The following is a 27,046-nucleotide window of genomic DNA, read 5'->3' as shown; positions in this document are numbered from 1 at the left end:
TGAAAATCTTAATTTAATGAAATGAAATATTCTATTTATTGTACCTAATTTAGTGACAAGATCGTCCTAGTGCCACTCTTGTTTACAAAAAAAACTGACGTGAAGTAGCAGCATTCCTGTTGAATATTTGACTGGTCAGATTGGCGGACGCCCAAAAATCTGCGAACTCCATTTCTTAAAGGTTAGTATAACTCATATATTATTCTTTTGTGTTTATATTGTGTAAAGTGTTCATATTCAGCTGTAATTACTTTTTATGTCTACAATTTAATTGCATGCTATTGTTATTAACTATATGAAAATAATGACTCAATCCGCTATATAAAATATCCATTATAGATGAAACAAATGTTAGCGAATCTAAAAATACGCCTCGAAGTAAAACGAATATACGAATATTGTTGAAAATCATGTTATTATGCCTTTTTTTTTTTGGTTTCGCGGAGAAAGTGCCTTATTACTACCGCCCAGCCTTCGTCGTTCCTCTGACGTTGAAGTGTCTAGCCTGCGACCGCAGCCGCCCCTGCGCGGTGCCGCCTTGCGGCCCGTCTCCTATTGGGGGGCTCAGAAGCCCCCGCGCACCGAAGGACGCCCTCGGCGTCTACGGCAGCGTGAGGCCAACTACACACTGCCGTCCATCCCGAGGGTCAACCGAAAAATGTGCAAGGATGCACAAAAATGCACTAGGGCGGACAGCCCCCTGCTGCCCGTCGACGACCCCCTTCGTGGCCCCTATTAGTCGCCTCTTACGACAGGCAGGGGAGACCGTGGTGGAATTCTCCAAACGCCCCCATTCCACAGGGCGGATGTTGTTATCCCTGTGACAATAGCAACATTTAAATGTTTAATTATGTATTTTATAACCTTGTATTGTTTCTTGTAATATGTTTACCGTTGAATCCATAAAACTGCAGAAAAACTGCAACACGTTACGCTCAACAGTCTGCATATTTTGTTCAGTCTGCAAATAATCATTATGTATCTATCCCGCTGGTAATTTTTTAGGCTCTTAAAAGAAACAACTTTTAGAATTTGGTATCTATTAAGTAGAGTATCTTACGATACTCAATAGACTAAAGACAAAAATGCTGACTTTGCAATAAAATGTATGCATTAGGGAGTTTTAGGCTATAAAAACAGTCTAATTTTGATTTCGGAACGTTCTCCTAACCCAATAACTAGACGAATTACAACATAAGTATTTCATAAGTGTTTTGTATGAGAGTGCTGTATTGACGAAGGGTCCATATGAGCCGATTCCTGCCGGCTTCCCTTTCGTATTTTATGTAAATTATATTTATCATTAAGCCGAATTTCAGACCGCATTTATGCATATTAGTACCATATTATGTTGTGTCGGGTTCCCTTTTAGAACATTTCACTCCTCGCCACTGCAGTGCTGTATCTAGGTCCAACTACACCCAGTCCTGCGGGTAAACATAAACTAAAATTCGCTACAGTGTTGCTTCAACATGTTATCAGACAAACTTGCTTAAAATGAGTATAACTAGATTTGTTTTGCTAACAAGTTGTTTACCAATTATTCCTCACAAAATCACCTTTTGGCAAATAAATTAGTATCACGTAGAAATAATACCATTAAACAAAAACGTTGCATAAATTAATTTTGAATATTCAAATCAACTGCAGTCGCGTATAGACGTCGTGATGAATCAGTGCGTAGCTCTTTTATTATTTTATAATGGAAGTAAGTTGTAATTTTTTGTTCAGTAATAATAGGGATAAAGTTAGTACCGGTATCTACATCAGTAATAAGGCGCAGTTTTGCTTGCGGCATGTCGTATGCCGTGTGGTTAGCGTGCGGCGAAGGTCGCCCACGTGACGCGGGTGGCGAAGCTACCCCAAGCCGGCGTCACCCTCCACTCCACTCACGTACACTCGCCGAGACAGTCTACGTTCCCGTTCTATCCTAGCTTGGTATAAAGTGAACAAATTAAGCCTTGTCGCTTTAGTTTATGTGGATAGTTTTTTGTACAGTTTATACAGGTAAGTGAGGGAAAGTGCGTTCTTTTGATGATTTATTAATGAAATATGAAATGGTGATTATAAGTGTCTTATAAGGGGATCGTCCGGTGTTCCGGTAATTATCATTTTTGATTTATTAAAATAGAGGTATGTTTGAGCGGATTTAGCTTGTGTATTTTTAATTAATTTTCTTATTCTGCTTATTAATTACAGTTTCTGGAAAATCGTATTTTTTATGAGCGCTTATCACACGTTAGCAAAAACTAATCTTGTGTAAAACCGATACGCCTTTCAATGCTCTTTGTATCTACGTCGATAATATAAAGCGGCGCGACGCGACATTAGATTAATCTGGGTTCACTGGCACTTTTTGACAAAAGACTAAAAAGATAGCATATCACGAAAAATCCAGATAGAACCAGTCTAAAGTGTAATGTAATTTAGACTGTAATCAGTCGATGCAGATTCCTTCAAATACTAATCTTGACAAAGGCAAAAATTGTATTACATGGAGCGACATTCGACATCGAAAGTTTAAAGTGCATGCTCGCTATATCAGTGCATATTATGTTAAAGTTGTTAAAACTGAATGAATATAAATAATATTAAATTGTGTTCTTATGTATCAAACGATACACTGAAGTTTTCTTTGCAGTGTATATTGTTCAAGTGCATTATTGTTTTAGTACTTAATTTAATTTGAGAGTAATCTAATTCAGAAAAATATTTGACTGTCTTAGTTTACCTTTTTTTAAAACACAACTGATAAAATAAAATCACTATGTACGCTTTAATTTGGAAAATAAACTTAGCATTATTTGTAAAATGCTTATCTTTTTTAAGATTGTTGTTAAGAGCGTCGCTAAGGAAGATTAAAAGGATTATACAACCTTCATTTGATAACTCAGGTTAGTGAAACATAATAATTACAGTATGTAATATTATTATATAATGCATACGTAAATGTGCTTTCCCGGGTATAAAATATTATTCAACATCGTTACAGGTATAATATACTTTCCTATTAGTAAGATATGTTTCGGAAACATAACTCTATGGAAGTAAATTTAAGTGAAATACCTAGTCTCCAGATTTTTTGAAATCGGTTTAAATGGAGTTGTGGATTATGTATTGATATTAAATTGAGGTAATAAACACGGCAGTACATTTAATGCCATAATTAAAAGCAGGGTTAATCGTTGTTTGCATTTTGCAACGCGCTGTGAGCGTTACATGTAAACATTTAATTACCCGACTCTAAACGACAACAACTGCAATTAAATAATCTGATGCTTAAAAAAACTCCTACACATATTTTTGTTTATTTAATTTTTATTTTCCTACACATATTTATCAAACTCAGGAATTGAATTAATATAAACACGCCCCTGAACCGATGAACTATTTTGAATTAAATATAACTCTACCACTTTTTTTTCGGTAAGGAATTTACGCAGGCGCGTCAGTTTAGATATTGAAACATTTAGTAATCTTTTAGCAAGTATGGGTGATAGCGAAGTAAAGCTGTACCCCAACTGCGACTCGACGGTGTGGCTGAGGTCTTGTGAAGAGGAGATCGTGCAGCCGCAAGAGGGACGAGTTTCAGGTAAGAGTATTCGCAGGCGGCATACTTTGGACGCGCTGAGGCGTTGCGAACGCAGCGAAAACGCGCAGAAAACAAAATTTTCCGCCGATATCAATAACCCATCTCAATCGCTTTTTTCTATCCCTCGTGAAAAGGGACCAATCAGGACGAAGATTGTTTTACAAATTATGTACATTGATTGATAAATTCTTGGGAGCCGATCAATGATAAAGATTGGGATCGTTCATTGAGAACGGCTGTTAGTGGAAAATTGTATACATACAAATGCGCGCTCTGAAAACACGTAGAGAGCGTGCGTTTAAAATACGCCCTATGCCAACGTCACAAGGTTTACAATACAAACAACTCTACATTTATCAGAATTCAGATCGATAATAATTTACCTATCAATATTCGTAGCGACATTTAAATTTTAAAATAAAAAGTAATAATATACAACATGATTGTCTAGGAAGTAATAGTTTTAACTTTTTTAGTAGTTGACAATACAGGCTTACTATACTAACTGGTAAAATTATCAGCTTCACAAACACAGTTATATTTAAGACAGTGTAAAATATAATTAGTAGCCGTTAAACTCTACATTTAATGTACCATTGTGATGAGTACAGCACATCATAGGGTCCCTTGTAACTAGCATTCGGCATAGGTTATTCGAAAAACAACTTCCTTCCAGCATGAATCAATTTGATGACTAAATTATGAACTATTAAGCATTGTTGGAATTGTGAGTCAAGAAGTGATATCATAGTCCCAAAATCTGGTTATGGAAAAACCATATAAAATTTACTTAGTATCCAAATCCTTCCTCAATTCTCTTTATAGCTTACATGGATCTTTAAAAGTGACATTGTTGTTTCCACAAATGTCACTTTATTTAACTGTCGAACTCTTTATCGAAACTACAGATATGTTTTTATAAATTATTTAACCGTTAATACGTATTTATTTTATAAAGGAAAGTTATCTCCACCGCGCGTAATGTTTATTTATTATGCATCTGTGTACAGTTATTGCACATGTTTTTCTTGCCTTGATCCATAAAGTCATAGTTTAGATTGACTATCCAATGTTTCAGGCCGATAAAAATGATTCTAAATTTGTCAATACGATTTGCAAATTTCTAAAAAAGAAGTATATTTTCGGCGATACATGAAAACTGTGGACTAGAGAGGCATAAATTCAGTCAAAATAACTACATATTCTTTAAATTGGTGTATCTTTAACAATAATTCATAACTGCCAGCTCTTTTTTCTCTTGGTGCTGAGTTTATTTTAATTCTGTCGTCATTTAAGTTAACAATCGTATCTCCAGGGAGATAGAAATGCGTGAGCATTATTTAATTACCCAACGGGCATTGCCACAATAGTTTCACACATTGTTCCTTCTACGTCCTGTTTTTCCTCACTTACACACACACACACACACCACGCATTTATCCCCGTAGGGGTATGCAGAGGCGTAACCAGGGCATCCACTTTTCGCCAAGTGTGTTCCGTCCCATGATGTGATAGGGGTCGAGCCCATCAGGCACAAATTCCAGACTCCGGGCTGATAGTTGATACTGGGCAGAAAAACCCAAATATTACTTCCTCACTTACAATAGAACAAATTCGTGTCAAGTCAATTAAAATTCAACTTTGGCTAAGATACACTACATTAAAATGGACAGTCACTGAAGTTGTTGAAGAATCATAGTGTTTCTCAGCAACACGATGAAGTAGCCTTCTTGATGCCTACAAGTCTTTGAAACGCCATTCTTGCGGAGAAAAATCAGCCTGTATCACTATCTAGGTGCTGTTTTCGTATGCATGCGTAGATCCGAAACAAAATGAAGTTGTTTGACTGGCAAATATTAAATAGAGCTCTTTACACAGGTGAAATTCCGTCATGGCTTCAAGGAACGTTACTTCGCAACGGGCCAGGGTCCTTGAACGTCGGCTCTATGCGGTTCAAACATCTTTTCGACAGCTCAGCTCTTCTACATAGGTAAGTTATATTAATAAGGATTATCTACTCTCCTGGCATAAACTGAATTTACATTGAATACAAACTTACATATCCATTCTTCGTGAAAGTGAGTAAAAATATTGTGTTTTCAATTGCGGAGCTACATTAGCGAATATATCCGATCGAGATTTAGGGCAAGAAAGTTTAATTCGAAAATAGTCTATACTAAATAAAGTGAAAATTTATAACTCATTTATATGTATGGTATAAATACTAATTATAATTAACCAGTGGACAATATTATTATTATTTCGACTTTAGAATGCATAAAATCTACGGTCAGCCAAGACTGTATACAATGTAAAACTGACATCCAAAAGTTACAAATTGTTAAAATAACTCTAGAAAGTTAACAGCACTCACATCAACATAATTTTGCACATCATCTATGTTATAAAATGTTTTACATTATTATAATTGAAAGGACAGATACATAAACCCAGACAAAACATCAGAGTATATTTTATGAACTGTTTATGCGTGTGCACTGCGTTGCAAACTAGTCACGAATTATTATCTTTTATCTATGATGACACTACACGCCATATTTGAATGTCTTGTACACTATGGCTTTAGATAATGGATGTATAATTACCTTTTTAAAAGCGGTGATAGCCTAGTTGGTTGTGGAACGGACTGCCGAGACGAATGTCCGCAGGTTCAAATCCCAAGGGCACACACCTCAGACTTTTTTAAAAAATTATGTGTGTATTCTTTGTGAATTATCGCTTGCTTTAACGGTGAAGGAAAACATCGTGAGGAAACCTGCATACCTGAGAAAATTCTCTATTAGGAATTTTCGAGGGTGTGTGAAATAATACAGGGCTCATATTATTATAAATTATTATATTACCTTTTTAGCCCCTTTGATACAGGCTTTATGCACACGCGCAGGTACAGCAAGATCGTATCGTCAGCTGACTAAACTCGTAGTTTTTTGTTTATTTGTTTTAGTAATGTGTTTACATTATTTGAATTGATGTTTATTTAAAAATATTGTATTAAATTTTATGGGTCTACCTTCATTGTTTACTCCAAATGAAACAAGTTTAAAACGTGTTTCGAATATTTTTGTTTACATTTGAATAATTTCATAGTTATATCGGTTCTTGACTTATGAGTAATATGGTATGATTTTACATGGCGTTGAACCGCGTCACCTTATGGCAATACCGATCGTGGGTGGCCATCCTTCGAGATTCTACACAGTCTGGGCCACACCGTTTGTTGATCAATTAAAATTGGCATATACGCACTCAAATCACGTTTTTATACCCGAAGGGGTAGGCAGAGGTGGAACAAGACAACCCACTTTTCACAAATGTGTTCCGTACCAAGATATGATAGGTGGCCATCCTAATGCCATACCGGGTATAAATTCAAGATTCCGGGCTGATATTGAGGCGAAAAACCCAATCACTTTGTCCGACCCGGGATTTGAACCTGGGATAGAGCGATATTACCGCGTACGCAATTCAACTACGTCACCGAGGCAGTTAAAATTGGCCTCCGTTTTTAAACCTTTATCTTTTTCGTTAACCATGATTCTGATATTCTGAGTGTTTAGGGAGTCAGAGATTGCTTAATATGAGATATTTCTCGTAATTGGACCCTACCCATGAATTCCAAACTGATAATTTCAGATTACTCTTTAACGGTTGAATGATTTTTTTGTGTTTTTTACAGACTTAAAAACGTTACTTAGAGTACATTTCTTTTTGTAAACAATGATCATAACTTTGATGGGGACCAGTTTGTAAGTGGAATGTTTCTTCTACTTTTATCTTTTAAACTACATAGATTAAGTTCACACGTTTGGAACCGAGACTACTGCCGTGTCCAGATCTAAAGCTGGTTTACATGTAACGTTACCTCACTAATTTAAATTCATGTTCTAGTAAAAATGTATTTAAACAAAAAACTCGTACAAATAAATTATGTTCGGACATTTGTCTTTGGTGCTATTTAAGTATTAAATTGTTATTACTTACCAAGTATTGATATCTCTAAACACGTGCATAATAAATTAATTCTTGATACCGTTTCCTTATAAATCTTGAAATAAACTGATCTGTCACTTGGAGATATTTGATGAAGTTTTATTTAAAAATAGAAACAGTTTTATGTCCACATTCATTATATAAATATTATTATAAAAATTCGTCGACAACAACAAACCTCTTGTAATAATAGTTTTTTTACACGTGTACGGCTAACTCCACTGCACCTGATGGTAAGTGAAGTCCAATAGAATAACGACTGACGAGAGATGATTACCCCTCTCTAGTCAACACAATAATGCCGGCCAGTTGGAACAGGTTCCCACTGGCCGGCATTTTAGAAACAGGCCGGCTGATCAGCCTGTGTATATCCAGATCCAGGGCCCTTATTCTGTATGATAGTGTAAACGCGTAACGCGGCCGTGTCATGTTATCTTCGAGAAATGTGCGTGGAATGGTATTCCGTAAGCCAAATTTCTATAGTCCTAAACATGATGCGTTGTGTTACGTGCTTGTTACGCACTGTCAAAATAACGTGCGGGATAGAGAATAAGGCTCCAGAAGTGGAAACTTTATTGATTTATATATTTTTAATTACCTTAACTAGTCTATAAGAGTTAATATATTGTATGTTTCCCAAATATATAAATAAAAGATATATACACAGGATGATCAGCCTGTCAGATCAGATGGTCTCGGAACGCGTCACACTTACGTGGGTTACTCTGCCGGGTTTTACATCTTGTGTACATTGGTCGTTCCGGGCGGATATAAATATACCACCAACAAAATGAATAATTGTTAATGCATTAATATAGAATGTAGGCGCATTCAGGACTCTTTAAGTTATACACACTACGGTGCGCGGATTTGACAATTCTGCCAGTAGGTTTAGGTTTGCATCGTCGCCTATTACAGTATTGATAAAATGTCAATAATTTGAAATTTATCCAACGAACGAGTTTAAAACATTTGCATGTCTGGCGGTCTGAATGGATGATAAGTGATAACCAAAAAAACAATAATGTTAACATTAAGATAAACTACTTTTATTACTCAGAAGTTAATAAAGGTCAGGTCTTATTAACAGTGAATTTGTTATAACGTTATTATTTGTTTAAAGTCATAGAATCATAATGTATGCCCATTCACGCTGTCGAGCTACCTGCTTGGAGCATGGAAAGGCCAGTTCGTCGAGGGTGCTACTCGCTTTTTTTTATATAATAATTCTCTTCCGACGTTTGCAAGACTTTACAGCCTCCATGGTCGCGGGGAAAACCGCGATAACATCCGAAAAATTGTTTTATTTCAATGTCTAACATTCGCGTAAACATAAGAAATCATTTGGTACATTTATTCATAAATATTTTTAAATTATATTATAATTACTATTACCTACTGGTAGGTGCCACCGCAATGTCTATTTCAGCTGCTAAGCAGCAGTGTGTACTCAGTGTTGTGTTCCGGTTTGAAGGTCATTGTACCCAGTGTTACTGCTGGATATAATGAGATTTAACATCTCATGTCTCAGGATGACGAGCACAGTGAAATACCAAACAATATTTCGTAATTTAAGGTGTTGGATGGTGTTTCTGCTGTTTGTAGGCGGTCATAAAGTTTATCATTAGACGAATAGCAAGCTGGTCTCGTCATTCAAAATAATAATAGAATATTTTTTTATCTAAAATGGAACCTGCATTAATACAAAAAATTATGTTCTTTCAAAAAATATGTTCTACCTAATATTCGTTCGTTAATAGTTCAATAGATATGGAAACGAGATGCTTTATATATGCGATAAACATTTTTTATAAACTTATATTATTCTAATGTGGGACAAATTCATTATTACATTCTCCTCTCTGTAACAAAAATTAAGCAAAGATACCAATAGTTAATCTGGTTAATTGTTGTCATTGATTACCAACGGGCCGGTGAATATTGCCAGCTTTGAGCCACTTCATTCAACCTTATCGGCATGAAGTTAGTTACGTAAACCATCTTCTATTCCTTCTGCATTCTTACCCCCTTATTCATAGACGTTATTTATCTAAGGACGGAGCATTGCTGTGATAATAAGTCTGTTTCTCAGCTTTGTTTATTTTACAGCTTGCTGTTTGTTAAGCTTTGTTTATCTGATAGCCAAAAGTTATATTTCAATTTTAGGCAATCTCAGCGGCCGTATGTCTACTCACTGCGAAGGCTGGCATGCCACCAGCACTGAGAAACAGACTTGTTATACAGCTTTTCTCCGTCCTTAGATAAAAAACGTCTATGAATAAGGGGGTTAGTCTTCAACACAAAACAATCTACAATAATAACTTACGACGGTTTACAAAGTTATGAACCACACCGCATTAAAACCAAAAGCTATTATAATTTTGTTTGGAACAAAAGTATTTACGATTCTAGTTGATTTATCAATGTAAAACTTGATGATTTCCAGGTTCGCGATCCATGACGGCAGCGTGACGTACCAGTGCCGGTTCCTGCAGTCCAACACGTTTAAGAAGAATCGTGCTGCTAACCGCATCGTGGTCACCGAGTTTGGGACCAAAGCTGTGCCGGATCCCTGCCACACCATATTTGACAGGTAGTGTTTGATAAATATATAAAAAACCTCTCAATAAATACCTCTAAAACTGGAAGTCTTGAATACGCAGAAAATGAGAAGGGATTTAGAAAATAGAGCGATGTTTAGAAAACGCAAAAGCAAACTATCACTTCACATTGATTAGTTTTACCAGAGTTAAACAAACTTCTAACGCATCCGTGTTATTAATCAAGTTTTTTTATGATAAAATATTTGGTTCGGTAAAATTTGTAAATCAATACTAGACTTTATTAAATTATTCTTCACTTGGATCTCCTCAACGAATTTTCGCCTACCAATATAAACTAATATGCTAATATGTTGGTAAGGAGGTTTGACATAGTCTTAGATTTATAATTATGGACTTTAAGAACTCTCGTATCTATTTATACTATTATATAAAGCTGAAGAGTTTGCTTATTTGTTTGAACCCTCTAATCTCAGGAACTACTGGATCGAATTGAAAAATCTTTTTTAGTAATTGGCTATATAACATCACACTATTAAATTTAGTATGGAGATAGCTTGAGATGCTGGGAAGGACATAGAGTACTTTCTATTTCGGAAAATGCATAGTTGAACTTTTATCCTGGAAAACTTTATCGCGCAGGCGAAACCGCGTGCAAAAGCTCGTTAGTGATACGCAGTTTTCGATGCTGATTATAATTAATGACAATATTTGCGTGAGACTAAACAGTTTCAATTTAAATGTTGATCATAAAATAAGCATCTTCCAACTTGATACGCATATAATTATAAAGCGTTTAAGGGTTTTTATTGTTTGTGTTTAATAAAGTGATTAGGTGTTTTTCTTTTATTATTTTATGTGTATCTGTCAAGTATATCAATTCAATCATAAGTTAAATTACATATATTCAAATATTTTACAAATAGTGATTATGAAATATGTAATGAAAAATTATAATTAGTCGGAATCAATATAATATCTATTAAAATGTTATGTTTTAATCTCTTATATACTATTAGCTGCGTTATAAGTTTATATAAAAATATATGAATAGAAACGAATTACATGTTATTGCAGTCCGGCTTTCTCGTTTTCATAATTTAAGTATTGTTTTAATTATGCCAGGCAATTAATAGCTTACAAGGTTAGAGTAGAACGTCAATTATCTGAATTAATTCGATGACATGTATCTTCTAAAACCGGTTTATTCGGATAATAGAACTGTCTATTTAAAGTATATACGTATAAAACCACACAATTATTATATGAATCTTGTTAATTAGAGTGGTATGTATAGCTTAAAGAACAAAACATGTTGTTCAAATTGATTGAAATATTTAACATGCATAAATCCTTGCTTTCGTCTTTTGAAGCGAGCCTAGCCGTTTGGTTCATCGTTCGATGAATCGATGTTTAGATAGTCGATGCTGTATTATCCGATATTAGCTACCTACTAAATTAAAAAAAAAAAATAACTAGCTCTAGATCGGCTGATTAAATAAGAATTTAGGGGGCAGAGCGTCACCATGACTAGTAATGGAAACGACGTGGAACTTTTAGCTATAAATAATCCGGCACAAACCGTTTCTTACTGAAACGACAATGTAGTTTCTACACGGTTTGATAGATGGCGCGGTGTGTTTTATTGGGGCTCTGTCGCCCATTTTCAAATGTACGAAAATATAAAGCTCTCTATTACATGAGACATGGTATTGCTGTCTAAATGTGGATGTGTTTTACCCCTGTCTAACCCTGAGAAGGGAAAGGCACGAAGCTATGAATATTTATTTTATTTAATTCACTTATTTTTCGCACTTATTCGTATAATTGATTATAATTTGATTTCAGGGTATCAGCTCTGTTTAATCCAGGAGAATCCATATCGGATAATGCCATGATATCGTTGTACCCCTTCGGAGATGAGATATACGCTTTCACAGAGGGCCCTGTTATTCACAGGTAACAAGACTGTTGGAAAATAAATTAACAAAGACGATGTTTCTTAAACTTTAGTCTGCTGACGTAAACCTATATAAAATGCTATTAACTCAGAGACGGTAGTCTTAATGAAAATTAATGCTCGTAAAGTTTTACAAGACATGCCGCTGGCCTGATGGAACCTGATACGACCACCCAATAGTAACGCTATCCAAATCTTTGAATTACAAAGCACCGCATGGCACTCCAGCGCTTGTCAGTTTAAGGCATACGATGATAAGTCTCATAATGTCCAATAATTACCCTGGCTACCATGTCCTTCAAACCGAAAAAAGAACAGTGGATTCACAAGTTGGTTAGTCAGAAATAGATAGGTCTGTACTTACACAGACAGGCCCATACGAGAGATAAACATTAAGGATTAAACTTAACTAATTAGATCATGTTAACAGTTAATTTCCTTATAAACGACTCGTTAGAACTTTTAGTCGTTACCTTATATCTAACCGTCTCAGGCTCATTAGTACTGACAAATATAGTAACATCACAAACCTGTAAAGTCTTCTGTGCATTAGTTAATACGAAAATGAACAATCTTTACTGGTGGTAGATATTATACTGGAAAACAATCACCGTACACAATAGTCCACGTAAGTGTGTCGCATTCCGGGATCAGCCTGCGTATACCCGGTTCCAACAGGCCGGCATAATTCTGTCTACTGCCGAGGTGTAATCATCACTCGTCAGTCGACATTGTAGTGGACCCCACTCCCAACAGGCGCAGTGGGTCATCTTAACGTGCTCGTATAAAAAAAAAAATCAATGTTTCAGAATAGACCCAGTCACATTGGACACTTTGGAGCGGAAGAATCTTACGAATTGCGTGGCTTTGGTTAACCACACGTCCCATCCGCACGTGATGTCCAATGGTAATAACATTGTAGTTTTACTAAGAGTGATGTAATATTAATAGTTTAATTATATTGATCATTTAACAATTTGTAATTAATTTTCGAATTTTACCGTGGTTTTTTTATATAATAATTTTCTCAAGACGTTTCGAAAACTTTGCTGGGAAGCATTAAACCACGCGCGGCCTCAAGCGAAAGCAAAAAAATAAGGCGAGGTCACGGGCGGTTCCCCGCTTCGTCTCCCCCTAAGGCTGTCTATGTTTCCATGTTACCCAACTCATCAAGGATGTTAAATATATTTTGTACTCAATATTAAACGAATAGCCGAGTTACATTCGATAATTGTTATTATAATTCTAGTTCAAATTTTGAACAGATAAAAAGATTATGTTTCTTATTTCTAGGCGATGTGTACAATGTCGGTATGTCTGTGGTGAAGGGCAGGGTGCGCCATGTCGTTGTCAAGTTCCCGTACATGGAAAAGGGTAAATAATATTTTTTATCTTTGCGGAATTAAATATTTTATTATAGCAGTCGACAAGAATTAAAAGAGACGAAACATCGTAATAATGATGAAGATATTTGGATGTTGAAGTGATGTAAAAACCGTTCGATGAAACGGATTTGTATGGAACTTGTTTGGCACACAGACAAACTAAATCAATAACTTTTTGTATAATTCTTATCTTGAAAAGTGCATACTAACACTTTTAATTTAATAAATGACTTTTAGGCAGCCAGAATCGCTAACAAAACATTTAAAAAGTAAAACGTCATTGGCAGCACTTAATACCCACTCTATTGTGGCGTTCCCTTATAAACGCAACATATGCCTCTTCTTTTCATTTGAACCAACGCAACCCATATTTTAGTTTCTAAATATTATTTTTAATTGCCATCACTGCGTACGTTTGATCATTGGTAATAAAAAAGTATTTCGACGAATTTATTTTATTACTTTAACATATTAATAGGTACATTTATTCGTTATTTCACACTCGTGTTTACATTTTTATCATTGGAATTTGCTGTATGTTCAAAAATGTATTATTATTTTTGAAACAAGCTGTGTGTTCAAATTATTATTATGTTGCAGGCGACATGTTCGAGCGAGCGCACGTCGTCGCCAGTCTGAAGCCGCGCTGGCCTCTCCATCCTGCCTACATGCACACTTTTGGTATTATTTTTATTCCATTCGAGTTTGAAACATTGAAATGGGACCAGAGCTCTATAGTCTTACTGCGTGAGCATAACAACTGCGCTTTAGATATGATCAGATTATTGAAAACGTTTTGTAAAACCTTTTTGTGTACGCAATCTACGTATTTTATTTTTAATTACGTAAACTTAATTAAATTGAGTCAACTATGTAACTTCATTGCTAACTAGCTCTCTCTGCTTATACTCTTCTTTATTAATCTATAACTTCTGATTCGATACATATTTTCGAAATCTTTTTGTCTTTTGCTTAAAGTTTAATATGGCCTGACTTCGGTCCCCGTCATATCGTAGAGTAACTCAGTTAGTATATTGTAGTTTCTATTTCTGAATTCTGAGATTAACTTGGCTCCTCTTTACCTAGTTACTTCTTAGGTCAGATATATCCGATAGGTTAAACGCAATTATCTTTTGATTTGATTTTTATGGTTTTGTGTTGCAGGAGTGACGGAGAATTACTTCGTGATAGTGGAGCAGCCTATGTCGGTGTCGCTGTGCGGGGTGCTGCGTAGCCAGCTGGCCAACCAACCCTTCGTCTCCAGTCTTCACTGGTATCCTGAGCATGAGGTATATGTCGGCGGTAGATCGCCAGCTATTGTTAGGTAGTTCCATGACGTCGCCACGGTAAAAAAACAATTAAACAAGATTTCTATTTAGAGATGTTTATCAGCTCACGTTCAAACATAGAATACCCCTTTACTTTGAATTGGGGGGTATTTATAGCAAAACGTGTAAAAGAAATAAATCAATATAATTTCTTAATAATTCGGAAAGATATTAAAAACTTTTATATAATTGAATTTGTAAATACAATAAATATCATTTCATAATATTACAACAACACACATACTCGACAAAACTCGTGTTATAATAATTGATTAAAAAAAAGAACTATGACTCATGTCGGTACTAACAAAAACATGTTATAACTACTTATATATAAAATTAATTATTATTCATTTTGCGCCCACTTATACATGCAATAGTCTATATGTTAATTTTAGTCTTTCCATTTAAGGAATGAGCCTAGTTTCTTGATTAGATGCGTCTTGATATTAAAAGATAAAATAATTCAAAATTGTTCTTGTCTAGAATTTAATAATTTGTAATTATTGTTGTATTTACTTACGTATGACTGCATTGTGACGTCGGAAGGATACATGATTTTATTACTGAAAAAAAGTTAGATTAAGTTCTAGTCGACTGTGTATTAAAAAATAACAGATTCCTTTGGATGACTCTGGTAGAGACTATCTTATATCGTAGAATCCAAGTTATTAATGTTCATTCAATTTATAATAGTCACAAACGACTACGGATACTATTTCATTACTTTAGTTTCTCTGAAAGCGATAGCTATCCGACAATCTATATTTCCTTCCAGACCCACATAGTCCTAATCAGTCGCAAAGACGGCAAAGAAACGAAGCGTTTCCGCACCGAGCCGCTGTTCTACCTTCACATTATCAACGCGTACGAACAAAATGATACGCTGGTACTAGACATGTGCGCGTACAAAGACGCTAAAGCGATTGACGCTATGTACGTACACGCGATCGAGGTAATTACAACTAATCATCTTCATTTGAAAGCTATTGATAATGCAGACGTGACGGAAAGAAATTTGTAAGTATTCGGTCTATTTCATTTGACAAAGGTCTTATAATTTAATTAGCAGTTTGAGATATTAAGGCGATACCTCAAGGTCCATTTTCATACATTTTGTTTCACCTTTAATCTGGGTAACTAAACAAGTATTGGCAAGTAAAGAATTTAAATTCACGTCTAGTTAGTGATTAGTTCTCGCAGTTGAAGAAAAACGTAAAAATAATTAATAATCATGGATATTTCGGCCTTTACAATTTAATATGACGAAATTTTAAAGGCCGAAATATCCATGATTATTAATTATTTTTACGTTTTTCTTTCAACTGCGAGAACTAATCACTAACGAGACGTGAATTTAAATTCTTTACTTGCCAATAGTTGTTTAGTTACCCAGATTAAAGGTGAAACAAAATGTATGAAAATGGACCTTGAGGTATCGCCTTAAACTGCTAACTCTTTCTTATTATTTGATCTATCTCTGCCATTTTCATTTTCCAAAATTGCATGATCCAGCACGTTTTCTGTTACTATCTTTCTATACAAAATTTCTTGACTCTTGCACTTTTTATCTATTTTTAAGCACATCAAAATATACCGTAGCGGAACTAGAAACACTGAAATCTTCTTACTATCACTGATTTCATATCTTTCCCCATGCTTCATGATTTTGTCAGTAGATGGTGAAATAATAATAAATTCCAGACGATGCAATGCAATGCTGATTATGCGAACTGGTTTCGTGGAAGGCCGAAGAGGTTGGAGCTGCCGTTGAACGCTCCGAGGTTGACGAGAGTACAGCCACAGCTGTTGGCAGACATAGGCTGCGAGACACCACGAATACACTATGACTTGCATAACGGTATGTATAGAACTGTACAATATTCTCAATTGTTGATAAGTTGTTAGTTAATTACATCACTTACATGTTTTGCTCAAATATTAGAAATTTGGGGTTCAGTGTCTAAATCAAATAAAATGTAAAGATATGGTACTTTTATTGCAGGAAAGCCGTACAGATATTTCTACGCCATCAGTTCAGATGTCGATGCAGAGAATCCTGGTGTGGTAAGCATATAAAAAATACTATTCGTGCAAATATTCCGTATTGACAATATTCCTTATTACCCAAAAGTTCGTAATTTTTTTCTATGACCTCAAAGGCTCATTTTAGATCGTTTGTATCCTAATTTAACATAATCTCATCTCATCTCATCTCATCAGCCTACGACTGTCCACTGCTGAATATAGGCTTCCCCTAGAGCGCGCCACATTGCTCGGTCCTCCGCTCTCCTCCAAATAGTGACATGCTATTAACATGACAGAACTACAGGAAGTATCAGTATTTTACCGCACTAATCTAGAAACAACATGATAGTAAACCAAATAGAAAACCAAATAGTAACGAATAAGTATAACATTATCTTTCTTAAATTTCAGTTAATCAAAGTGGATACAAAGACCGGAGAAACGAAGACGTGGAGCGAAAAAAATTGCTATCCCAGTGAACCCATATTCGTTCCTGCACCTGATGCTAAGGTCAATATTTTTAGCAGTATTTAATACAATTTGTTATAGTGCTAGTCAATTTCAATTGTAATGATCTATATCGTACTAACTATCGATATTTAAGCAATGTTTATTTATAACCATTATGTTAATTATTTTATTAACTACATTAAAAAAACAATGCTAAAAATGTTTATTGGTAAAATCTGGTTCTAGTGATATACAGAGACTTAACTAGTTTAATTCCACCAGGATGAAGACGACGGTGTTCTTCTAAGCGCTTTGGTGTGGGGCGGCTCTCGATCTCAAGAGGTGGGGCTTCTGGTGGTGGACGCGCGGGATTTCCGTGAGCTAGGAAGGGCTCACTTCGACACTCCCTCGCCAGCGCCTAAGTGTCTTCACGGATGGTTCCTCCCCCAACGATCTTCTCTGACGTAGTTTAATCAATAGATTGTTAAATGGGATAAATCGTGTATGAATGTCTTTGGATTTGTTTTTTAACTTCTCACAAGACTTCGACGTCAACCAGTTTATTAATTAGTTAATCCGTTTGTGTTGTGGGGATATATGACTGCTTAAATGATCGAGATGATTTGTAACTCGTTTTAAGGTCAGGGGGCCTCGTTCCGTCTATAGGAGGCGAATCCTTTTTTTTAATTACAGGCGTTCTATTCGAAGGTCTACTTTGATAGCCGTATTGGTAAGAGTCAAAAAATCCCGTATTTACCTATACGGCCATTTAAGATGTCCTTCGGTTAGGATGCCAGTAATTGCCTATGGACGGAATGGGGCCTATGTTAGCCATTAGATACTAAGAAGTGTATACAATTGAGTTTGCACAAATGACATGTTTATGTCAACTGTGCAAACACATTTTGTAGAATAAGTTTTAAACCCCAAAGAAAAATATTTTAGGAATAACATTTATCATGTCATAATGTTTTATTTGTCGTGTTCATTATACGTATTGCATTTGACTTTTATTGACAATTCCGGGTCTGTTTCTCACGACCAATTAATAATTAATCGGTTTCAGTAAATCTATTAACAATTTTTTTATTCCCCATAAATTGATAATTTTACTAAACCAAAAAAAAATATTCTACGGTCTCATTTAGTTCTCTATTTCTAATAATTTAATGGAGTAATGTGTTTCCCTCGTTTCTTTATTTTTCGTAATTACGATGATTAGACACTTCGGCCTATACGCCCACAGGAACAAACAAATCATGTGGACATGTTCAATGACGTTAAAGGTCGGAGAGTAATTAGTTATCTAATTAAATTGTATCATTTTTTTTCACATGTTCCATAAAATAGTCTCTCAATTAAACTGTTTAGTGTTTGTATACTTTACTGAAATATGTTATATCTTCAGTTACAGATATTGATAATTAAGACTAACAAATTGAAACTTACATTCTGAACATTCAGCCAACTCAATTATAATTAATCTAAGATTGGTTTTGTAACAAATATAAATACTTATTTTAATACATTACATTCAGTTAAGTTCATTATTATATGGATGACAGTAAAAATTTAAAACTGATGAAGATTCTTTACGAATTACTTTTTGTAATTCTATTTTATATTATTAAAGTATATTTATATATCCGTGAGAGTGACGCAATAATCTCCATTTCGATACTTTTCGTAATATTCTTTTGTTCAGGAACGTTTATTACGTTTTCATTAACTAACCCGCGCACGAAGGCACGCACAATTTACATTTTTCACTAATTGCTATATAACTCAATGTTAGAATTATAAGTTAAAAATATTACCTAATTTTACTGTATTTGTAAATATAAAAACTACATAAATAAATTATATTAACTATAATGTGTTAAATTATTTGTTATTTCTTAAATCAACTTCCAGTTGCAAGGAAATCTAGATGCCTTCACGCGCTGAAGGACGTCTTTACTCTCAATTTCCATATGAGGCTTAACCACCCACACACCTATCTATCATGGAAGTCGGATATAAGTTTTATCATGCTTACACTCTGTTGCCTAGCGGCTGTATAATGTACAACCATGAACAAAATTCCTGGCAATTATGAGTGTAAAACTCAAAAACAATTGCCTAATAACGAATATAACCGAAACTTCCTTGTTATATGCTGTAAAGGCTTATAGATCGAACAAGGCAGCGATTGCTAAACGTATCAGTTCTTACACTATCTCTAGGGCGGGCACTGTTACTAGAAATGAATTGACAAGTCCACACAAAAAATAACCCAAATAGCGAGAAAATACACTCTTATATATTCATTCATGTGTTTATATTAGCGTCATAGCTTCCACGTTACCCTAACGTTAGTATAGCTATTGATGACCCATTAGTAATTTGGGATCATTAATGGAAAAACTCTCGTAATAGGTACTATAGCTTCATCAGTTCATTGTTGTAGTGTGTGCGTCTAGCATACACGACTATTAATATACGAAGAAAATAAACATGGAACAGTGCGTGTTCGATGTTTGCCGAATCTTGACGCTAGTGCGCGCTAAAATGTTTAACGCTACAGAGAATTTTAACGAAACTGAATTCAAAATGTGGCTTGAATTTATTGATAGAATGATAGCTGAAGAATCGGCCGTTTTACGTACTTTGACAATAATTTCAATGTACATTATGTTCTTCGCCAGCGTTATTGGAAACAGCATAACCTGTATTGTTATTTACTACGATAGAAGCATGCACACGGCTACAAACTTTTATCTGTTCAACTTGGCAATATCAGATCTTATTGTCTCTTTTATACTAATCTTCGAAGGGAACGAACTCAAAATCCAACTTCCTTCTGAAACCCTTTCCTACATCCATTTAGGAAGAGTGGCGTGCAAAACATACTTCATAGTGATAGGAGCTCTTTGGAATAACAGTATATTAATTCTGACAGCGTTATCAATAGAGAGGTACGTAGCGATCTGCTACCCTCTGCTTTTAAAGACGAAGTCAGTGTGGCGGAGGGTGACGAAGATAATCGTGGTGATATGGATCATAGCGATCATGGAGACGGTGCCAGAGTTGTGGACAACGGATCTGTTGACTACGTCGAAGTATTCACTGTGTTTCATGGTACCGACGCCATACACGAAAATAGTAAACGGTGTGATGGCAGTGCTCACGTTTATTTTACCGTTGAGTATCATGACTTTTGTGTACTCGATGATCGCGTGGGAGCTGCGAACCTCGCAGAAGTGTCGATCACACGACAACGCCTCCAATCAACGCTACAACAGAAGAAAAGTGCGCAAGCTCATTGGTAAGTTTGGACGAAATAGTAAGAACACGTGCATAATTTAAATCATATCAGACTTTAATAACAAATATTAATCGTATCTAGAACCTCTAATAAATCTTAACATTGACTAACGTGAATTGGATATAAACAAGAGAGATTTATTTTTCGAACTGTTATCATAAGAGTTCAGTTCATTCTAGGTTTTACAATTAAAGTTGATAAATATTAGAAATGCAAACAAATCTGATGATTAGTGCGACATCAATTCTTAATATCTAATATATAAATATAAAATTCTCGTGTCACAATGTTTGTCTCCGTACTCCTCCGAAACGGCTTTACCGATTTTAACCAAATTTTGCATGCATATTCAGTAGGTCTGAGAATCGGCTAACATCTATTTTTCATACCCCTAAGTGTTAAGGGTTGTCCACCCTTAACATTTTTTTTTATAATTCTATACAAATTTTTATATTTTTATTTTTTTTTATTATGTCGCATTAAAAAAATACATTCAACCCTAAATTTATACCCTTCTATCACCAACCCCCTATTTTTTGTAAAAAAAAAATGTTAAGGGTAAAACAAAGTCCCCGCTGCATCTGTCTGCCTGAACGTGTTAAACTCAAAAACTACCCAACGTATTAAGATGAAATTTGGTATGGAACAGTTTGAGACCCTGGGAAGAACATAGGCTCCCGGGAAACTACTACTTTTATAACGGAAAACTTTAGCCTGAAAAACTTTATAACGCGGGCGGAGCCGCGGGCAAAAGCTAGTATACAATATGTTTATTTATAGTTGACATTTAAAACTTAAGATTTACTGAGTGGGTGAAGGTAAAAGTTCGAAGCGAAATGTGGTCTCAGATCTTTTCTGACTTTTACCATTTAGAGTTGGTAAATCTAAGATATAACTGGGAAATATTGGGATTTGAAACGTAATATATAATTTTCTTAAAACATATCAAATCGTCTAATTGGTTTCAATTACTCTTAATAAATATATTTTTTGTTCGGTAGGGGCCACTTAGTGGGTATGTCAACAACAAATATAAATTAATACACGGCCAAATGTCCTCTACTGGGGAGTAAACAATAATATTGTATTTAAGTATTGCGTAAGCTGAGTAAACCATCATAAATACGAACTTAGCCATGGACAGGTTTTTGAACCAACAATTACTTACAATGATAATAATTCCTTTTCGAAAGAAATTATTTAAGATATACGGAATACAAATGTGAATGGACTTGCTAACAGGTTTGGTCTAGACACCGTTTATCGAATCATCTAGGTCCTAAAACTTTCTTTAATCATTCTTTCAATTTAGAAATTAGAAAAACATATACATTATATGTATATATATTACTTACGCCCTGTATAATAATCATCAGGGCGTTGATCCAGACTCTTTGGGACCGGTGACAAGGTTCATTATACTATTTCAAGTTAGATTTAGAAAATTATAAACTATAAGCTTTTTACACCTATCCATAAGATTTGCCTTAGCTCGTACTATCTGACAGTGCCCAACATCAATGCAACTCATAATCTTACCATATTCACACAAAGTCATGACTTGAGTACCGCTTCTGGTATCTGTTTCACAAGCTATACATACCTGCTGTAAGTCTAAATGTGTATTTCTACATATATATTCATGTATCGATTCACTTGAGTACCGCTTCAGGTATCTGTTTCATAAGCTATACATACCTGGTGTAAGTCAAAATGTGTATTTGTACGTGTGTCGATTCCTTTTATATTGGTATTTTGATTTTAAATAACATTTGAATGTTCAGTAGTTCTCACGCTCGCGTTCCTGATCACGTGGCTACCGTATTTCGCCATAAGGATGGGGCTTTTTCTGCAAGACGTAGCGCAGATTGTTCTTTTAATATCCGTAAGTATTGAATACCTTTTTAAGAAAGATGTAGGCCTTTGTATGCGAAATTCCTCCCGAATTAATACAAAACAATTCTGCCGTTAGATTGTGCAAGCATTAACGTAGTTTGATTTACAGAGAGTGTAAATATTGAGGATTGTAAGGCTTTAAATATTTTTAATTTGGTAGTACATTGTAGTAATATTGAACTTAATGAAAATTCTGAGTGGTTAGGTGTGGCGCGTATCAACAAACAAGTGTTCTCAATAATGTACTTAGTTTAACGAATAAGTGTCGTATTGCTTAATCGTATTAAGTGATGGCTTGCCGCTATAAATTCATTAGTTGAGTACTTTAATGCTTTTACCGAAATATAACCTAGTTCAAGCGATTTTTTGTAGTTTAAATGAAACTTGAGGTACATAGATGAAATCATACGAAATTAGTATAGTTTAAAAATAGTTAATACAGTACAAATGTATTAATCGTAAAAACAGCGCAATGAACATGACAATGCTTTATTTATTATGCAAAAGACAATGAATATTGGTAATAAAATGGTAATTTGAATGAAAATTTGTTGATGAATTGTAAGGAAAATCTCAAGATCTCTTCTTCCTTGAAGACAAAAGCAGAACGGAAACTTAACGTTAATAATGGTTATGGCCCATATTAATAAATGTCACTTTCGCTCTGAAGTACGATATTACCTGAGTCGCTGTCAAATAAGGTCAGCAGCATCTTAAGATAGTCGGTATATTAGAAACCCATGTTAACACCAGCTCAAACATCTTAAGGTCACAATATATGTCAGATTTTGACAACTGATTTTTAATTATTAAACAATATTGACTCAACTGAGAACAAGCTCTTAAAATGCAGCTTCAGTTTTGTTTATTAAATTAGTTATTAGTTTAGTTTAATATATTAAATGCCTACTTGAGATCTTACTTAAAGCTGAGATTGATTTTTAATGCGACTCTTAGTTTATGAACTATAATCAGCCAAACAAAATCTTAAAGCTTATATTCTCGTTTCTTGAGCTATACTCAATGATTTCTTTTTAATTTTAGTGGTGGCGGGTGGGCTACAACCTCACGCTTTTCAACAGCTGGTTAAGCACAGTACTGAATCCACTACTATTCAGTCTCATGTCGACAAAGTTTAGAAGATCGCTAAAGGTAAGTTTTTTTAAATCCTTAAACAGTTGGTTATTGATACGAGGTTATTTGTGAAATAATAATAACTTGGAACTTTTTGTAGGACACTATTACTGTTATGATAAAAAATATATTTTTCTATTACGTTACAAAACAGACTAATCTGTATAGGTAGTAGCTACTGTAGAGGATTAAATGGTGGCGTTCCTCTAATGGAAGAGGATGATTTTCAATCAGTCAGACGTTGCGCCTGACCGGCCGCGGCACCACTGATAGATGTCATTCACAGCAAGTATACATAATATATATGCTGCGCGCTGCGCAAATTCCGATACAAAAAAAAAATCTTTGAAATATTAAATGAATATTAATTTGATTAATAATTATTGAAATTCATAAAACAAAAGGTGTGTTTATCATGTTTTTAATATCGTCCTGCACAGTTATTAATGTTTTATAAATAACCTTTGTAGACATTACATTACTATGTAAAAAGGTAGATTACTATCTACCTTTAGTGAGTTCAGCCAACATTTATTGTACTACATAAATGTATTTACTAATTTTCACAAAATAATTATCTACTTACTTCTTTTGGATTCTTACTCTATTAAAGATTCAAGCGAGTAATTCAAACAACCAGCCCTGGATCTATGGGGGGGCAAGCCGGGGCTCATGCCCCGGGCGGCGAATCCAAACTTGGCCGAGGGGTACAAATCCAAACTTTGACTACTGAGACGTCCTAAACATTACACACATAAATTATTTACCGCGGGGCGCGAAATGATGATGACAAAGTTAAAAATATAGGTGGTCGGGGATAGAATTTTCATTTTGCCCTCGTTTAAAAAATTCAAGATCCGGGACTGATTCAAACATTAATTTACATTATTCCAGTATAGTTATAAAACTTTTAATTATTACAGTTATTTTGGAGAAAAAAAATCAAGAGAGATTCGGAAGTAAGTCGAAAATCCAAAATATGAATGCCGATGAATGTGAATTAGCAGCAACAATGTCTGAAATAGTAAACAATAAAACTTCTCGTCAAAAGAAGAAAATTAAACCACAAGAAAATGCGGTGAAGAATAGAAATTATTTTAGACAAGTCCGTAAATAATTGAAAGCCATTAAAACGGTGACCGAATTTCCCTTCCATTTAGGTGGCGGTGGATATGAGACACGTATCGTAGAATATTCGAAACGCGATGTGTGCAGGCGCCTCATCTGAAATGTTGGCTACCAATCAGTTACGTCTGCGCACGCACCGGGAAATCAAGAAGACCATGGCGCGAATGTACTTACGTTAAATTAGTTTTAGAAGAGCGCATTCAATTTATGCTGCATTTATTGGACTCATTATTAGTTGACCCTGACTGTACAATATATTAAATCTGAACATAGATTTTAATACATTGGAATTTGCCAATCCGCGGGCCTGATAAAAAGATGTTTTCCAAATATTTAAGTCATAACTGAAACCCACTCGCCGACACTTGACACGATGCATGCGGCAGCGGCACGGCATTGCCTCTGCGGGGTTAGCTTATTATAAAAGTCTGCGTCATGACATCTGTGTGATGACGAACCACGCGTGGTTACATTTGAATCAGAGTGTAAGTAATATAAATAAAAAGTCTAAACAAAACATGTGAAGCTATGTGTCTATAATAAAACAGTAGGATAGGCCAAAGCGAGGTATGTGGCTTCGCTCTTACAATAGTGCGTATGTTTATGTTATTGGATTACAATGGATAATAAATAAAATTTTCATTACTATTTTTGAGATTTATGTTTTCATGAATGATAAACAGCCCAAAATTGCATATTTTATTGTTGTTTTTTAAAAGTTTGAATATATTGTTAAACTGGCTAATATTTCTTATTTTATTTTATGTACGATGGTCGGCATCTAATCGACTAGACTAATCTAATCGATATATGTATTTATTAATTATGTATAAAATTTTATTAGCTCGGCAGCGTAGTAGCACTGCGTACGCGGTACGATTGCCATTTTGAGGTCTTGTTAAAATATTTATGGAAAAATATAGGCCAGTCGCACTTTGGATGCGTATTCGTGCAAAATTTCATATTTCGCATGTATAATATAATATTGTGCATATTAGTGTTTATTTATCAGGGTTATACGTGTACCTATGGTATATTTAAAAGTGTAACTTAGTCAAAAAGTAACGAAAAATTTACTTTTTGTTTTTTTTTATGTTATCTTTATATTATTTTGATAATTTTATAAATTTATAATAGATTTTTTAAATCATAAGTTTAAACATTTTTTTTTCAGAAAGAACATCGTAAGCGATATTAGTACTCTGCTGGAGCGGCTTTTTCTATATTCTAAAATATTTATGAGTATTTTTAGTTTATTAGGTATAGAGTTACCTATGACACATGGCTTCTATATTTTTTGAACATAAAATTTTGGCATATTTGCTTTGATAAAACATGAAAAATTATTAGTAGCTCTTTATTTGTGAATTTTTAAATCATTTGTCATTGGTAATTAGTGCTAACTTATTGAATCTGGAACCAGAACAACACAATTATTGGAAAAGTACACAATACGTAATAGTAGGTAATATGGCATTCCTAATATACTGGAGGTTCGAGCCCTCTCTCCTAATATATCTTACATTTTTATGGTCTATAAAAACCATTGTATTAATTAAGTACGTTCTGTTTACTAAATTGGCTAATTCGCTGGATGTCGAGTGAAGGTTGTGTGAGATTGCGTTCATATAAAATGTAGGCGCTGCCATTTTTTTATACGTAGGGAAAGCTGTTTAGTAGCGCCTAATAGATAAATAATAATGAAAACTGCGATAGCTATACATCGATCTTAATTCTTATGCTTATATTACCTTTTGCATGCAGCGTCACATATATTTTAATACCATTAGTCATTACTGACTCGACTGCCTCGGTGGCGTAGTTGTATTGCATGTCCGGTACAATAGCGCTCTGAAGTCCTGGGTTCGAATCCCGGGTCGGGCAAAGTGATATTTGGGTTTTTCTGCTCAGTATCAGCCCGCAGTCTGGAATTTGTGCCCGATATGGCGATAGGCTTGCCCCCTATCACATCATGGGACGGAACATACTTGGCGAAAAGTGGGTGCCCTAGTTGCGCCTCTGCATACCCCTTCGGGGATAAATGCGTGATGTTATGTATGTATTAGTCATTACCATAGCATTTGCTCGCGGTTATTTTTCCGGGATAGAAAGTAGCCTATGTCCTTCCCAAGGACTGAAGTTATCTCCATACCAAATTTCATCGAAGTCCGCCGGTAGTGTTAGATTAAGGCGTTCAGACAGGTAGACAGATGCCGCGGGCCGCGAGACTTTGATGTACTTTTTAGAACGTTCGAGAGGAAAATTC

At 34.9% G+C, this 27,046-nt stretch overlaps 2 protein-coding genes across 6 annotated transcripts; both read left to right on the top strand.

The window, feature by feature from the left end:
- Nucleotides 1-1,331: 1,331 nt before the first annotated feature.
- LOC115440616 (carotenoid isomerooxygenase) lies at nt 1,332-19,190 on the top strand. Of its 5 annotated transcripts, none has more exons than XM_030165004.2 (15): nt 1,332-1,708; nt 2,830-2,894; nt 3,485-3,592; nt 5,471-5,582; nt 10,050-10,196; nt 12,013-12,123; nt 12,934-13,031; nt 13,418-13,498; nt 14,110-14,190; nt 14,674-14,798; nt 15,616-15,792; nt 16,542-16,698; nt 16,843-16,904; nt 17,277-17,375; nt 17,598-19,190. In XM_030165004.2, exons 3-15 carry the CDS (start codon nt 3,490-3,492, stop codon nt 17,781-17,783), a joined length of 1,539 nt encoding a protein of 512 aa, XP_030020864.1. In that variant the 5' UTR covers nt 1,332-1,708; nt 2,830-2,894; nt 3,485-3,489; the 3' UTR covers nt 17,784-19,190. The 5 variants fall into 5 exon arrangements, with proteins under 5 accessions (XP_030020864.1, XP_037298340.1, XP_030020863.1 ...); XM_030165003.2 differs by lacking the exon at nt 1,332-1,708 and adding an exon at nt 1,775-2,007; XM_030165005.2 differs by lacking the exon at nt 1,332-1,708 and adding an exon at nt 2,032-2,101.
- A 605-nt stretch (nt 19,191-19,795) lies between these two features.
- LOC115440624 (neuromedin-U receptor 1) lies at nt 19,796-25,505 on the top strand. Its single transcript, XM_030165012.1, has 4 exons — nt 19,796-20,622; nt 22,407-22,507; nt 23,563-23,670; nt 24,576-25,505. Exons 1-4 carry the CDS (start codon nt 19,812-19,814, stop codon nt 24,633-24,635), a joined length of 1,080 nt encoding a protein of 359 aa, XP_030020872.1. The 5' UTR covers nt 19,796-19,811; the 3' UTR covers nt 24,636-25,505.
- The last annotated feature ends 1,541 nt before the right edge of the window (nt 25,506-27,046 follow it).

Source organism: Manduca sexta, chromosome 24 (assembly GCF_014839805.1).
Source record: "Manduca sexta isolate Smith_Timp_Sample1 chromosome 24, JHU_Msex_v1.0, whole genome shotgun sequence".
Taxonomy (NCBI): Eukaryota; Metazoa; Arthropoda; class Insecta; order Lepidoptera; family Sphingidae; genus Manduca; species Manduca sexta.
Note: the sequence above shows the minus strand (reverse complement) of the source record. Positions and strands in the feature narration are given on the sequence as shown.